The 14633-nt window shown below is 39.5% G+C and overlaps 1 protein-coding gene across 1 annotated transcript in view; it reads left to right on the plus strand.

Annotated features, from left to right (window-relative positions):
• Positions 1–11489, plus strand: part of VPS13D (vacuolar protein sorting 13 homolog D (S. cerevisiae)) — a 109183-nt gene extending 97694 nt beyond the window's left edge. Inside the window, exons 69-71 of the mRNA XM_009325291.1 lie at positions 4382–4513; positions 8758–8998; positions 9790–11489. Coding sequence (XP_009323566.1) covers positions 4382–4513; positions 8758–8998; positions 9790–9921 — 505 coding nt within the window. The 3' untranslated portion in view covers positions 9922–11489. The remainder of the gene's footprint in view (positions 1–4381; positions 4514–8757; positions 8999–9789) is intronic.
• Positions 11490–14633: the final 3144 nt, after the last annotated feature.

A 14633-nucleotide genomic window follows, 5' to 3' on the forward strand; every position in this document is an offset into this window, starting at 1 on the left:
CTCGTTTCAGATGCTGGAATTGCATCTCCTTGCACTTAGAGCTGTTGTTTGTGCAGGATTTGGGGTGTCCTTGCACTCTTCCAGTTACGGATCACAATCTGTATACATGCTCAAGTTGGGCTTTTTGAACAGATTTGTAGTTGCCGGTGCTGCTCTCTTACTGAGAGGACAGATCAGAAATTCCACAGATAGGCGTTTTAAATGAAAAGTTGTAGTGATTGCTGTGTCGGTCATAGGGTTTTCCTTGTTGCTTTTTTTTCTCTCAGGAGAAGTTGCTAAATTTCCTAAAGTTGTTTTATTCTGAATAATAATTCTAGGTGTGATACTGAGGAAACTGAAAGATGTAATAGCAAAACCACACACTTTTATTTGTATATAATTTTAGAAGTGCAGTGTTTTGTTTTCACAGACTATCATCTGTTGACAGTCTGATACCTTCTGATTTTTATTTTTTTAATGTTTTTGTCAAAGCAATCTAGGTACACTTCAAGGAAATTTTTTAGGTCCCAAAGACACTCAAAGATGAGTAAAGGTTACTGTTCTCAAAACCACTGTGTATTGATGCAGCTCAGCAAGAATCACATCTACGTACCCGATAGTGTAAAGCTGACAGAGCACCTGATAGGCGTAAATGTGTAGTGAAGGAACAAGGATAAAAGTAATTCTGTAAACCATGTGATGTCTCTTGTAGAGTTTTTTCGATCTAAGTTGGTAAATAATTATCACCAATAATACGTGAACAACGTCTTACATCAGTGGGTCAGTGATCTGCTCAATTACAAAACTTCTGGCCTAAAACTGATCAACTGAATCACAAGAAGTCTGTGAACTGTTAAGCAAAAGCCAACCAATTAACACTGTTAACTGTTTTTAGCGTGCATAGAGTCATCTGAAATGAGATTCTCCAGTGTTCAGCTTTGTCTGAACAGTGACGAACTGGAGTGTGTGCCTCAACCTCGTGACATGATTTCCAATCTCTTTGTGTCTTCATTCAGCAGCACTCTTCCCTGCTGTGACTAGTAGACGTGAGGGCATTTCTGTCTTGTATTGCCTTTGTGTGCTTATTAAAAAAGAATCGGCAAATCTGTTGAGTGCATGTTTAATGTAACACAGATGTGGGCACACCACCGTTCATTCTGCTTTACAAATCTTCAGCTTTTTGTATTTCATCAGCATTGCTTATTATTTACAGAACGTAACTTGAGACAGTAGAACAAATTTTTAGATTAAAAAAATCAAGTCATGTGGAATGTTTTTAGCTGTCCAGACCAAACAGACCAGTTTGCCAAGGGGCTGATGGACTAAATCAATGCAATTGATGCTAGCTCTAGTGGCACTTACTTGAAAAACAGCTGACCTTATCACGAAGATGAGAATTACCTTTTATCACGAGGATGAACATTTTAGCATGGAGGAGCAGTGGGAACAGTAAGCACTGGACTCTTAAGTACTTCTTCCATTTAAAAACAAAAACAAAACCTACAAACAACCCACAGCCAAACCCACAACTCAGAAATTGCCAACCCTTCCAGAAATTCGTTGTGGTGCCTAGTACTTTTGTAGTACTAAGTACTTTCTCTCTGACCTGCTTCTAAGCCAGACATTAGAAACCAAACCAGTGTTCGCTGATGTTCTGGTTTCTGTGGAACAGGTCTGATTAAAAGGCCCTATTCTTTCCTCATTTTTACAGTAGTCTTTCTTGCAGTGCTTCAGATACCTCTTCTCATGGTACTACAGAATATTAGAGAAAACAGCAGAGTTGAATGTTTATTATCTGAAAGATGGTTAATGTAAAAACTGTTATGCAGTGTTGTTGCTCACTCCCATACGGATGGTTGTCTGACTTTCCTGAATGCATGACAGGAAAGTGTCTAACTAAAAAGTTACCGATTGGCCAACAGTTAATTAAAAACCGTACATTACGCTTCAGACGTTCACTCTTTAAACTTGTCAATAGAAGCTACAGGTGCTGTAGAGAGCCCTCCCCAGTGGGGGCTTCTTGGAGAAGTGAAATTTTGCCATTTTACTGCTTTTGGAAGTTAGGAAGTAGGACAAACAGCAAGATGTGAATAACACTGGTTGGAACCCTTTAATTTCTTTGGAACTTGGCCACAACATTTTGCATTTCATGAAGGCAAACGCGTACTTCTGTTTACTACTTTGTAAGAATCTGATAGCTAAAAACAGGCGCTTATTTGTTCACCTTTGGCGTAGGGTCAGAAAGATAACAATACTGTCACATAACTGTACCTGGCACAGATGAATTCTGTTTATATCTAAAAAAATCTAAGGGGCAGGAGAGGTGACTTGCTCTAGAGTCATCGTACTTAATAGTGAAGTTCTAACCACTGCATACAGCTGTTATTCAGTGGAACAGTTTTAAGTTGTACATAAGTTGTAGAAGTCATCTATTTACCTAGTGTTTAGGTTATTCTGATTCAGAGAAATGCTGCTAATGGAAGAATACAGTTTTAAGACATTGCACTTTTTGCAAATGAGGAAAACTTAGTACCTTTATGTGGCAAATGGCAATTTTCCTACTGGTATATTTAGCTTGGATGCATAACACTGTAATTAACTAATGAACGTCTAACCAAAACCAAAAGCAGTGCAGCAGGATAGGTAAAGCAGTGAGAACATCTGTCAGCAGAGGTAAAACTGAAAATTTGACTGTTAACATTTCACTGGCACTATTAATGACAACATTTGTTATGGTTTCTTAAGCCCCCGCTCTGTTTCGCATTCTTATAAAAGTTGGAGAATTTCCACTCTTCATTTCATCCTCCCTGCTGACAAACTGACTTTCCATCTTAGTGTAACCATAGTTCAGCTGAAGTGAAGTCAAGAGCTTTTTGTCTCTCCTGAAGTCTCTCTCAAAGAGGATCAGCAATAAGCACTACTTCCGAGCCACTGTAATTTGTTACGCAGGTCAGGGATGTAATAATCTCATTAAGAAAATCAGAACTTAACAGATTGTCATAATGTATTACAAATATAAATTGGCTGTTGTTTTTCTCTGCTGTGCTGGAAAGGTATCTTTGGCTTCTGTACCTTGTTTGCAAAATGCGTTGTTGATACCAGACAGAGCAACGATAGCCAAAACGCACTGAGAGGCCAGTCACCCAAATGGGAGGGCAGCAAAGATGATTCTAAGTCATGAATGAGACGAAGGGATTCTGTTCCAGGAGCATCTACTGCAGCCAAGAAGGGAAGGGGCAAAAAACCATGCCTGTCACCATTAAAAGGCAAGGGTGTCAAAGACTCGAAGGAAAACAAGTTTTAAAGGCTGGGTGGGTTTCAAGTCTGGGACAGGACTGCTGAAAGGGAAAGGTAAGCAAGAAACAAGGCTCCAGAGAAAACATCTGCAGAAAGTGAAGCTCAGAAGGCAAGTACGCTTGTGTGCTACTGCCAAGCAGCTTAAAAAGAAAACGGGTTGTTACATGGGATATTTTTCCTGTCTTGTGATCAAAAAGGATAGAAGCAGTTTATTGTACAGGATCTGTACAAAGCATCAAGATGGGAAGTAGAGAGCACTAATCAAAAATGGTGCATTTGGCTTGGAAAATTGCTAACAGCGGTAGCCTGAAAGAGATACAAAAAAGCATGCAGTAGACCAGGGTGATGCTGTCGGGAAAGGACAGAGACTAAAGCGGGGCTAGGCAGCCTGTAACACAACTCTTCAGGGGTAGGGCGTTCCAAAAGCTTAAAGGAATTCGGAATATTATTTTTTAACAAAATACTGCTAAGGGAGGAACCTAGCCTGCAGTTCTTTAGCACTGTGGCCAGTATCAACCTGTGATGGCTGTTAGGCCACACGTGTGTCTTTTTTTATTGTCATTTTTTACAGACGCTCAAGAAAAGTAAAGTATGCTAAACCCTACTATGGAAACTCTAACCATGGATTTTTCTTTTGTCTTAACTGCATGTTCCTATTTCCGTAACCCATCAATTTGCAAACTACTGACTCTGACCATCAGTGTGAGCTCTGTCTAGGTTGATGATGCACTCTTATTTTCTGTAGAGAAGTGAGAAGAAACAGTCAAATGAGTAAAACTCTGCTGATAAATAGATCCCAAAATCTGCAGACAGTGTACTCGGTCTAGGTTGCTTCTTCCTATTAATTTAGCACACTGCCCCTTAATTGTAGAGGAAAACTGGGAGATCTTTCTTTGAAATGTAAAACTGTATGAGTAGACACCGTGTCTTCCAGATCAAGTATTACAGAATCTATATGCTGTATTTGTGAAGACCTTGATTTTTAAAGGCTTTGTCACACTTCGTATCTCAAAATAAATAAAACCTTGTGTGTTGACAGGCTTAAGTGGAAGGAAAAGCACTGCTGTTGCACTAAGTCCTTTTTCTGCATTTATTTTGCATGTAGGACACAAGCGGAGAGAGTGAGAAAGCCACGCTGTTGTAGAGGACCTCAAGGGCTCTTGCCCCGCTATTTAGAAAGTCAAGCAGAAGGACAAGAACAGCTCTTCAAACTGACTGACAACATCCAAGATGAGTTGTAAGTACGGATTTACACACTTACTTTAAGTAGTTCTGTTTGCTGCCATTGTATCTTCATGTCTTTGGGGAAGAGGGACTAAAACCGCTTTACACATGCGTGCACACACAGCCATATTTTGTTTGTTTTCTCTTGGTACCGATTAGCAGCACAGCATGAGCACCTGATGGCTTCCACAGTGGCCTGTCCACCGGCTGTATACAAACCTCACTGCAGGTGCCACAGGGCTCCTTTGGTTCACTTGTTGCCAACTGCCATTGATCGCACATCACATACAGGCTGTGGAAGAATCAGAGCCTTGGTTTGTTGACTCCTGCTCCTATTAATGTTCCTGGTCCCCTTCTATCATTACAAAAGATGGAATCTCAGGAAGTTTCTAAGTAATCATCAGTCCATTTAACATGCGTAATACACGTCCAATCCTCCACTGCATGGATAAAACAAGTGCATGTTTTAACCCTGTACTCCTCTTCCTCTGTACCATGCACACAGGCAGAACTAGTATCTCTTCCCATATCTATCTGTCCCTTATCGTCTCTTTCTCACTGCCCAAAGCCTAGGAGAGTGGCTAGTGATTCCGTGACGGCAATACACGAACCACCACTGACCTGCACAGAGTGTGCTCTGAGGTGGCTCTGGTTTAGATGCGAGAGAAACTAACCTGGATGCCTGTTGGCACATGTTATTCCTAAGCTATGGCTGTTAACAGTTAATGACCAAAATAACCTGCAAAATTCCACCCCACCCCACCCCCCCGCAAAGTCAATACTGAGTAATTTGTATGGGTAATAGACTAAAGGCGCATCTACGTTTGAATGCCTTGGATATGGGTTCATGAAAGCAAGTGAAAAGAGTGTATAAATGTTGTTAGTGGTCAGGTTTGAGAGTATGAAAACAAAAGGCGTAGGGTGAATGCAGGGGAAGATACTATATGTTTGTTTCTACAGGAGATGTCAGCTTGCTGGATTGGAGTCTTAAGGCATAATTCATTACTTAACCCGATCTCTACCACAGTTACCTGAACAGCTGTTTTCAGTGGAGAGTGTAAGATACTGTGTTTTGCATCTATTATCCATCAGAGTATCTGCCAAGGCAAAGCAGTTAAGCACTGTTGCTGGTGAAGCTCGTAGAGGGAGGTGCCAATTCAGCAGGCTATCTTAATTTCACCAGTGTCAACCATCAGGCTCTGAAAGCCACATGCCACTCTAGATTCTACCTTCAGCTGCCTGTGAGGAAGAGTTTGTAATCTGCCATTTGCTTGCGGCCCTGTGATCTTACACTCCTGTTAATCGTGTTTTCATCTCATGTAAGCGTCTTTATGCATATACAGTCTGGCTCTTCGGCAGGGAGAATTGAAAGAGAGCAATTTGTAACCAAAAAAAAATACTGTCAACTTTTTGCAAGGGTACCCCATAAGCAGATCAGTAGGCTTTTGTCATCGAGTCACACTGTTCAGTCACTGTGACTTTCACCATTAGGAACATCATTCAACAAGAAAACAGTGTTTCTTGTCATGGAAAGTAAGTACAAAATTATGCCTCTGACTTTTATCCTAGTATCATAATCAGAAACACATTTAAAAACCTGATTATTTGCATATTTTCCTTCAGAGTTAAATCCATAAAAGGGGGTTTAATACTTGCTCTACTGTTCTAACTAAATGTTTCCACATTTTTTTCCAGTTAGGCTCACTGTTTCACTTCTGGAAAATATTGTGTAATTACTTCCTGATGTTGTTAAAAACCCCACAAATTCTCCAGAGAACTGGTTGCTTCTACTTTGTTCTACTGGATCATGTTTCATTTAATTTTTCATTTTATTAATTTGAGATCTTTTTAATGGTGTAGAAGTATGGGTTTAAAAAAAAAATAGTGTCTTGAAGTAGTATCTTAAAAGGTTAAACACCCATTTTGAGAACTAGACACGGAGAAGAAAGTAACAGTTGGCAAGAGAAAATGGGTAATGATGCATGACTCAAACTTAGAACAAAATGTAGAGTTTGAACTACAAATTAGCTAATGTTTCTGTGCTTCACCATTAAATCACTGACCTCTGTTTCCAGTCCTCAAAATATATGCATGACACCAGTAAAAATCTTGTATGGAAAATTAGGTCTATAATCTGTTGTTCTTACGGAGAAAATACAAACCCGTAGTCTGATTACCCAGTTGCTTCCACTGAACTTTGTAATAGCTTTTAGTGCTTCAGTTCTCTCCGTGACGCCCCCTGTATAGCGGGCTGTAATACCATACATCAGGAAAACAGCTGTTCTGCTTTTGTGGGCATACAAAACCTGCTCAAGTTTCTCAACATTGCTGTGCCAATTGCTAAGGACAGTGATACACTATTAGGGAGTTCTGATAATCACCTTTTAATCTTCTCTCCCCGCTGGAAAATAAGCAAAGAAAGCCAATGTGCCAGCAAGTTTCCTCTGGTTCCACTTCTAGTGGAAGTCTGACCCGAGTCAAAGCTAGGATCTCTGTAAAATACTGTACTTGCTTTTATGTGCCTGTCCTAAGGAACAAGACTATTATTCTGCAGGCTGTAATGCTGCTCTATTTTAAAATTTAAGTTTTCTATGACACTTCATAAAAAAATATCACTCTCCATCCCAATTAACTTATTTCAAAGACAAAAACCTTACCCCGAAGTGTTTGAACTCTGATGGAAAACTGAGGGGCTAGTTTCAGTAACTGTGTTAACATTGTCTTTCACCTAGGTTTTTTTTTAAGCTGAAATACACATTTTTGTCTGCTTTGTTTTACTTAAAGGAACACAAGTCAATTATCCTTACCCTGTAGTTTCATCCAAGGTTAGATCTGGCAAAGTACATTACAGGCCTTTTTTTTAATAGGATGGCTGTGCTCCTCTCAGCACTTAAATGAAAGTATTAGTTGTTAACTTGAGTAAGGGCATATGCCTTTCTGAAGTTTATGGAAGCAAGAGCATTGCAAGAGCTAGGAGGCATAGGGCAGGGAGAAAGACAAGTTCCGTGCAGAATACCATCTTTCAGAGGACTATTAATAGAAAATTACTGGAATTATTCTTTTATACCACAAAAAGAAACCATAATCTGACCTCCTGAAATATTTTTGGCTATTAAAATTCCATTTATAGCTATGGGTTTATTTGCCTATAGCTCCGAGTAATTTGTGCAAAGTGTTACTGTAACGGTAGAGCCGACAGTAGTTTTAGAGATGGTAAGCTTTTCTGATCTAACAAAAACTCTTAGTAGCAACAATCTTCATCGATTTCGAAGACAGTGGAGCATTTTGCAGAATGTATTAGGACAACAGCAGACAGATTTGTACAAGCAGCAGTTCAGAAAATAGTAATTTTGAACCTGACAGCACGAGAATCTTACAGATACACTTCTGCTGCTGTGGGTTGTTGACAGAGCATTCATTGTTACTCTATTTAGCAGTCTTTCTTAGTTACGATTTCGTATTTAATTTTCTGAAGTTTTCAACATTTTATAAAAACCCACTAATGAGGTTCATTTCAGTAGTAAATCAGAAGTGGAGGAGAAGCATTTGTGTGTGAAATGTCTGTTTCACTTTTGCATTCCTTACTGCTATTTTTTTACACATCAACCTTTTCAGCCATCATAATTCTCAATATTCTTAACTCACTCTTTTCTACCTCCACTATTCATCACTCAGACTAATCTCTCTGGGGAAACCTGCTTGCCGCTTAACCTTTCACCCCAGTGTTAAACAGCTAATTTCTCTTTTCTAGCTACTGATCCAGGCAGCAGGTTAAACTTGTTTTTTTGTTTTCCGAGGCAAGGGAGGTGTGTGGTGAAAGGAAGCACAGTAGGTTTACAATGTGTAGAAGGATAATGCTCTTGTCATAAATGTCTGCAAACCTTCCACGTATCAGCAATGGAATTGAACTCACAATTGAACTTATTAGGACTTGCAGTGTTCCAGTGCAAGAAAATTACTCTTCGTAAGCCTTGTTAAAGGGTATTTTTATATGCCCTCTTCATGTCCAAAGCTAGAAGCCAGGCATTTAGCACTAATATTTGATTACAGCATGATCTTTTTTAACTGGGTGAGAGGATACTTCACAGCTTGATTTTTAGAACAGTTTAAATTAATTACAGATGAATTGTACATGTTACGCTATTAATTTTTCTGAAAGACTTCTAAAGGTCACTTAAAACGTAACAGGTGAAGACATTTGTCAGTTTACTATTTTCAGCTTCACGTGAATAATTTCTCTTTTTTTCTTTTTTGCAGCTTCATAGCAGTGGAGAACATAGACAGCTATTGTGTTCTCATTTCATCTAAAGCTGTTTATTTCCTAAAGAGCGGTGATTACACAGACCGCGAGGCCATCTTCCTAGAAGTCAAGTATGATGATCTCTACCACTGCCTTGTTTCAAAAGACCATGGGAACGTGTATATACAGTTGACGAAGAAAGCTGTTAATACAAGTAGTGGTGTCGCAATGCCAGGCCCATCACAACAAAAACCAATGGTAAGGCCCTAGCACCTATTGTTTCACTCACGTGCGGGGGGGGGGTGTCTTTTCCCCTTTATACATGTACTGGTGCTGAAAGTGTTTGTAGTCATTAGTGTTTGGTTTCCTCTGCTGCGTAACAACGAAAACTTTGTTCTATCAGCGGTGAAAAGAGCTGCTGCCAAAAAGGTTTAGGTGACCATAGACCTTGCTCCCTAAACTCCTGAGAAAAGCTGAAGGCAAAATCTAAAATATTCCTGCAGGCAGAAATGTTACAGTAGGAAATGTGTATTTAACTTTACAATGCATACATGAAACTTAGGTCCTTTGCTGTCTATTTACTCTAGTCTTCTCCTCCTATACACAGAATTTTCTTACTGCAAAGTGTTTGTCATGCATGTAGAAGTTAATCAGAACTCCCACTTCTAAAACCCATTACAGGGGTTTTTTTGCTTCATTACAGTAGTTGCTCAGGCGTCTGTTTTACAGACAAGGTTACAAGCTCACCCCTGACCCACGTCAGTTTACATTCCAAACAGACAAGCCAGATAAAAGGTAGAAGGGGAAGCAAAGGAAGTAACTTCAAGTATTGCAAGATGTTTGTGCTCCCTATCTACCTGTCTCTCCCTCTCTCACTTCTTCCATACTTCAGCCTCAGCACTGAGAAGGAATCGCCACTGAAACATTTCTGTTCCTTCCAGGAGACTTCAAACCTAATCCCTTCAGTTAGTGAAGTAGTAAAAAATAAATGTATTCTGCTTTTGATGATAGCCGTACCACATTAAGAAAAATCACATTTCTTTTTGCAGGTGAAAGTGAAATCTGAAGTTCTTGCAGTAAAGCTATCTCAAGAAATAAACTATGCAAAGAGCCTTTATTACGAACAACAGCTTATGTTAAGACTCAGTGAAAATCAAGAACAATTAGAGCTGGACTCTTGAAACCTCTTCCTTACACTGCCAGAGTGAACTGCAAGTATCAGTCTGGAGCTGATGGTGTTCTGGAACTAGAGAAGGTATTACATGGGAAGGAAATAAATACGATTTTAGTATTTAGCTAAAGGGAATCATTGTGCATAAGAAAACGAGTGAGGTGGGCTTTCCTTTTTTTTTTATTTTAAAGCATTAGTTGTGTAACAGAAGATAGAGCTGAACTGCATTTGGTTCTGGGAGAAGCCCTGTATTTTGCTAACATGTATATATGTAAAAGTGTTTCATGTAAATAAGAAAGTACAGACCAGGGTGTTGGTATAAATAGAAGTCTGTTTACTTATGTAAAGAAATTAAAGGAGCTATACTGAGTCTTACTGCACTACCTGAAACTAGCCATTCTCTCTCTCTGTCTTTTTTCCTTGAGAAAGCTGATTTTCACAGGGCAGGAATGTAGATCAAAGTTTAAAAAAGACAATAAAATCAGGAGTTAATTGCAGCTGTTGGAGCACAGACATCCTGTAGTTTGGTGCTTTAACACTGTGATCAGGGTGCATTGTTTGGGGTTGGTTGTTGGGGGTTTTGTTTTTTCCTTAAATCACTAGTACAGCTAAATGCACGTATACCTAGCGTTCCACTGAAATGTCATCCTCGTTTTTAACAAAAATAATTGCATTTTGTTAAACATTGCAGTGAGGACTCACTAATTCAAGTACCTTTTTGAAATATTAGCAAACAAGAAGCTGATTATGTCCTGAATACAGCACTCAAACCTAGCAACGTCTGTGCCTCTGAAGGCCCCTGCTTCTAGGTTGTTTTTTAAATAGTTCAAGTGAGCAGCCTTGGAAATTGAAACCTTTAACTTCAGTTTTTTCCTTCACTCGGGTTGAGTAAGGATGTATAGTTGGCTGGTTAGTGTGGAATTCTGCTAGCACTGGAAATGCTGGGCGGGTGGGGGGAGAGGAAATCACCACATCATGTGTCTTCATGACAACCTCTTCAAAATTAAATTTTTCGAAATAATAAAAATAACACGCGTTTTCAAATGCTGTACATCAAATCAGTATTTGTCTCATTGACTAACCAAGCTGATGATTGAGGAATGCGTGTACTTGTATACCTTTATTCACCAAAACTAGGAAATCTCATTTTCACGTTTGCTCCCTGGAGACAGTTCAGCAACTGTGCTGAAAGGCTGCGCGCACTACGGCACAACTTTCCTAAAACTGCTGAGTAACCTACATTCTAAGAACGTTATTTTGTAAACCTTTGACTCAAAGTAAGGAGCCCACTATAGCTTTACTTTCAACTTAGTTTACCTTTTAATATCCTTTCATAAAAGCACACCGGAATATTTTTAAACTGAAGGTTAGAATTAAACCAATTCTCAACTCCTGGAAAGTGAAAGGCAGAGGATTATTGTGTAAGGAGAAAACGTGGTATCAGTCGATGTGTGTATGGTCTGTGACTGGAAATTAAAATCCATAAAGGTCTGTTACGCAAATGAAACTGATTTAATGCATCACTTTTGTATATTTCTCTGTATAATTTTTAAGTAAAATAAGGACTTCAACAAGTGCATTGGCTCAACAGTGCTTTAACGTGTCAGTCCTGTTGGACTCTGCTACCCAGACTCCCTGCTTCTCTCCCCTGTAAAATTCTTTTTTAATGCAGCAAATATCTAGCTGCTAAAGATGGTAAGTAGATGGGAAAGGAAAATAAAAAGTAGTTCACGGCTCTGTGTAGAGAATTTACAGGCTTCAATACTTAAGTTTTATAACAATTACATAAAGAGCTGACATGCAAACACCTGAAAAGTAGTTTGATAGTACACCCTTTGAGTTACCTGAACTCAAGGAGCCACAGCAGCTAATGGATCTAATTTGTAATTTGTATATCTGTTTATTTCTTTTGGACTGGGCTTAACCTGTTCTTTTGACTGTTGGCAGCGATTAAACAGAACATTATTTAAACCTTTGAAAGCGTACCTACTAGCCTAGATGCGTATGCATACCATGGACTGTATCTGGCTTAGGTTATTCCAGTATGTTACGCTACTGTTCCTGATACCATACTCCTCGTGAATACGGTGGCTGAAGTTGCTCACTCGTCTATAGACAAGGCAGAGTCTTCTCCTAAGGGTGCACACACAGTGCCGATCGCAAGGAGCAACGTACAGCCATAGTTGAAAGCAGTATATTGCCTTATTTAGCATTCCAAACAAACTGAATCAGAACTTGGTGTTTTTAAAAGGGCAAGTGATGTTATTTATTGCTGTAACCCCACTATTTTTATGTAATTTCAGCACTGTTACTGTGAGCTTCCTATTGCTGTTGGCACTACTAACGTTATTACTCAGTGAATAAATAGAACTTTCCGATTCCAGGAGCCACACTCAGAAATAGTTTACAGAGGCTGTGGAGAGTAAGTGCAAGCCTCCAGCTTTCACTCAAATTCTTAAGAACTCAAACACAAGCTGTAAGCAGGCACGACAATGTAATAGTTCCATTTACCAAATTCTGCAAAGTTCTTCAGACTCCAAGCCTTATGAAGACAGTATGCTTACCACCTTCAGCCCGGTTTCACTGGAGGAGGTGTGACTGCTGCAGCAACGAAAGCAGATTCAGTCTTCAAATTTCAGAAGCTGGGAAGGAAGAAAATTCACTGATGAGAGACAGCAACAGAGCTTTCTCCCCCTGCCCACTGTCTTTAGTATACAGCCAATACAGCTCAGGGAAGACAATGCTTTTTCATGCCTCTTTGCTCAAGTCTTTATAAAAAGCTGTTCACCTTCACACTCTAATAAAGATTAAATAACCCATCAACAATGCAGGTAGTATTTCAAAAACCCTATAACCCATGTAGTGATATGCTGAGGTAGAAATACTTTGCTTCAGCCCGTTAGCTTTGATTTTACCTATATTTGCTGAGAACTGTACAACTTGTTCTCTGCCTACCCTGACCAACTTTGTTTTCTCTTCTCAGTTGCTCTGAAGAAAAGTAAAACAAAGATTATTGACATAAGAGTTATTTCACCATAATTCTGGAGAAGTGCAATAAATTGATTCCACCCACACTCTTCATATGCCCTTGCTTGCAAAACCATTCATTATGTGCGGGAACAGAAAATTACTGTAGAGGCCAGGAACGAATAATTCGCTAAGAAGTTAGACATGTGCCTCCTGAGTGGCAGAACAGCCCTCAAGACTGTTCTTACATCACCTAATTCTGATGTTTGTGGTAAAACCTGGACAACCCCCTGGAATGTTGGTTGTCACTGTAGGTCAAACCCAGACTTACCGCTGCATTTCTCTGGCCCGGACACTCCTTAGATAATCTGCATTTGAGATGATGGTCTGCTTTTCCAAAAGTCATTTAAGAGTGGGAAATCTAGATGCTAAGCTAGTTAAACTTCAAAGAAAAAGCACATCTTGTAAAATAAAATCCAGACATCTTTCTTACACTTCTGGATGACTAGCACAGCTGCTAAATGCTTTTGTGCTATAGTAATGCCTCACAGTACACATCACCTACCCAAGCTATACAATGCCAGAGTTAAGTCAAGTAATATATGGCCAAAAAAATGGCACTTTAGGCATTAATATAATTTTATGCATCCTAATATTTCTAACACTTATCCAGAACCATGCATTCTACTGTCACTAAAATGAGACAGACTTGTGACTGAATTAGGTAAGCAAGTTTTTAATGTGCGAGATGATAGGCTGAAGAACACAGGTGGCCATGTCATTTTAGTCTAGAAGCAATTCTGGACAAGCAGAACTACAACAGTCCTTTCTGTTCTGACCTAAATCCACAGCTGTGGCTGCAAACTTCCGTTTTGCTGCCCTGTAGCTGACAAAGCAATCAAAACATGGAGAATTACTATTTTGGATCCTGTTGTTGTAAGCTCTGTGATATGCTCCTAGCTAACAGGAATGTGACAAGGCCACTAAGAGACCTTTTTTACTGAGGAAACAGTATTGCTGGTAAACAACCTGGTAATGCAAAAGTATAAAGACACAGGGAACATGTGCATAATATGGCTGCTGAAAGAGGCGAACCCCACACCACTCACCAATACATGATTTTGTAGCCACACGTAATTCCTGGAGACGGTCCTCAGCCGGTAGCAGGATCTCGCACAGTACAGGTGGGATGAGTAGACAAGGTGTCTGCCCGCTTGCTGCCTCTGGGAGAAGAGAAATGAATCACTTTCTGAAGTCACAGAATAAACTGGAAAAAAGTCTGGTAACTTTCAGATGCTTTACTCAAACCAGGAATGAGGTTCTGCATGTACTTATGCATCTTACCATGGTACAATCAGGCTGACACAGACTCTTTGTTATAGTGTACTGGATCACAAACAATTCTGTTACCTACTTAAACTTAGCCGTTTATAAATAAAGTCTAGGCAGTGAAACAGGAAATACAAAATGAGGTATGCCTGAAATGAGGTAAACAGCGTGCACGACGTGAACAACATCCCTCCTGTCCTTCTGCTCCTGAACAGATTTCCAATAAATCAGCTAGATGATACTATCGGAACAGCTTAAGCTGTGAATGCTGTTTACCAAAAAAGTGCAGTGCTTACATTTTTGTGGAGAGAATCTAAGTGGCTAAATGGTCCACATCTCAAAACAGGAAAATTATCATAACATTTCCCTATGACAAGGAGGTTTTGATCTATTTGTTATCCCGTTTCCTAGAATGCATGATGGTTT

The sequence above is a fragment of the Pygoscelis adeliae genome, unplaced genomic scaffold (genome assembly GCF_000699105.1).
Source record: "Pygoscelis adeliae isolate BGI_AS28 unplaced genomic scaffold, ASM69910v1 Scaffold36, whole genome shotgun sequence".
Classification (NCBI taxonomy): Eukaryota; Metazoa; Chordata; class Aves; order Sphenisciformes; family Spheniscidae; genus Pygoscelis; species Pygoscelis adeliae.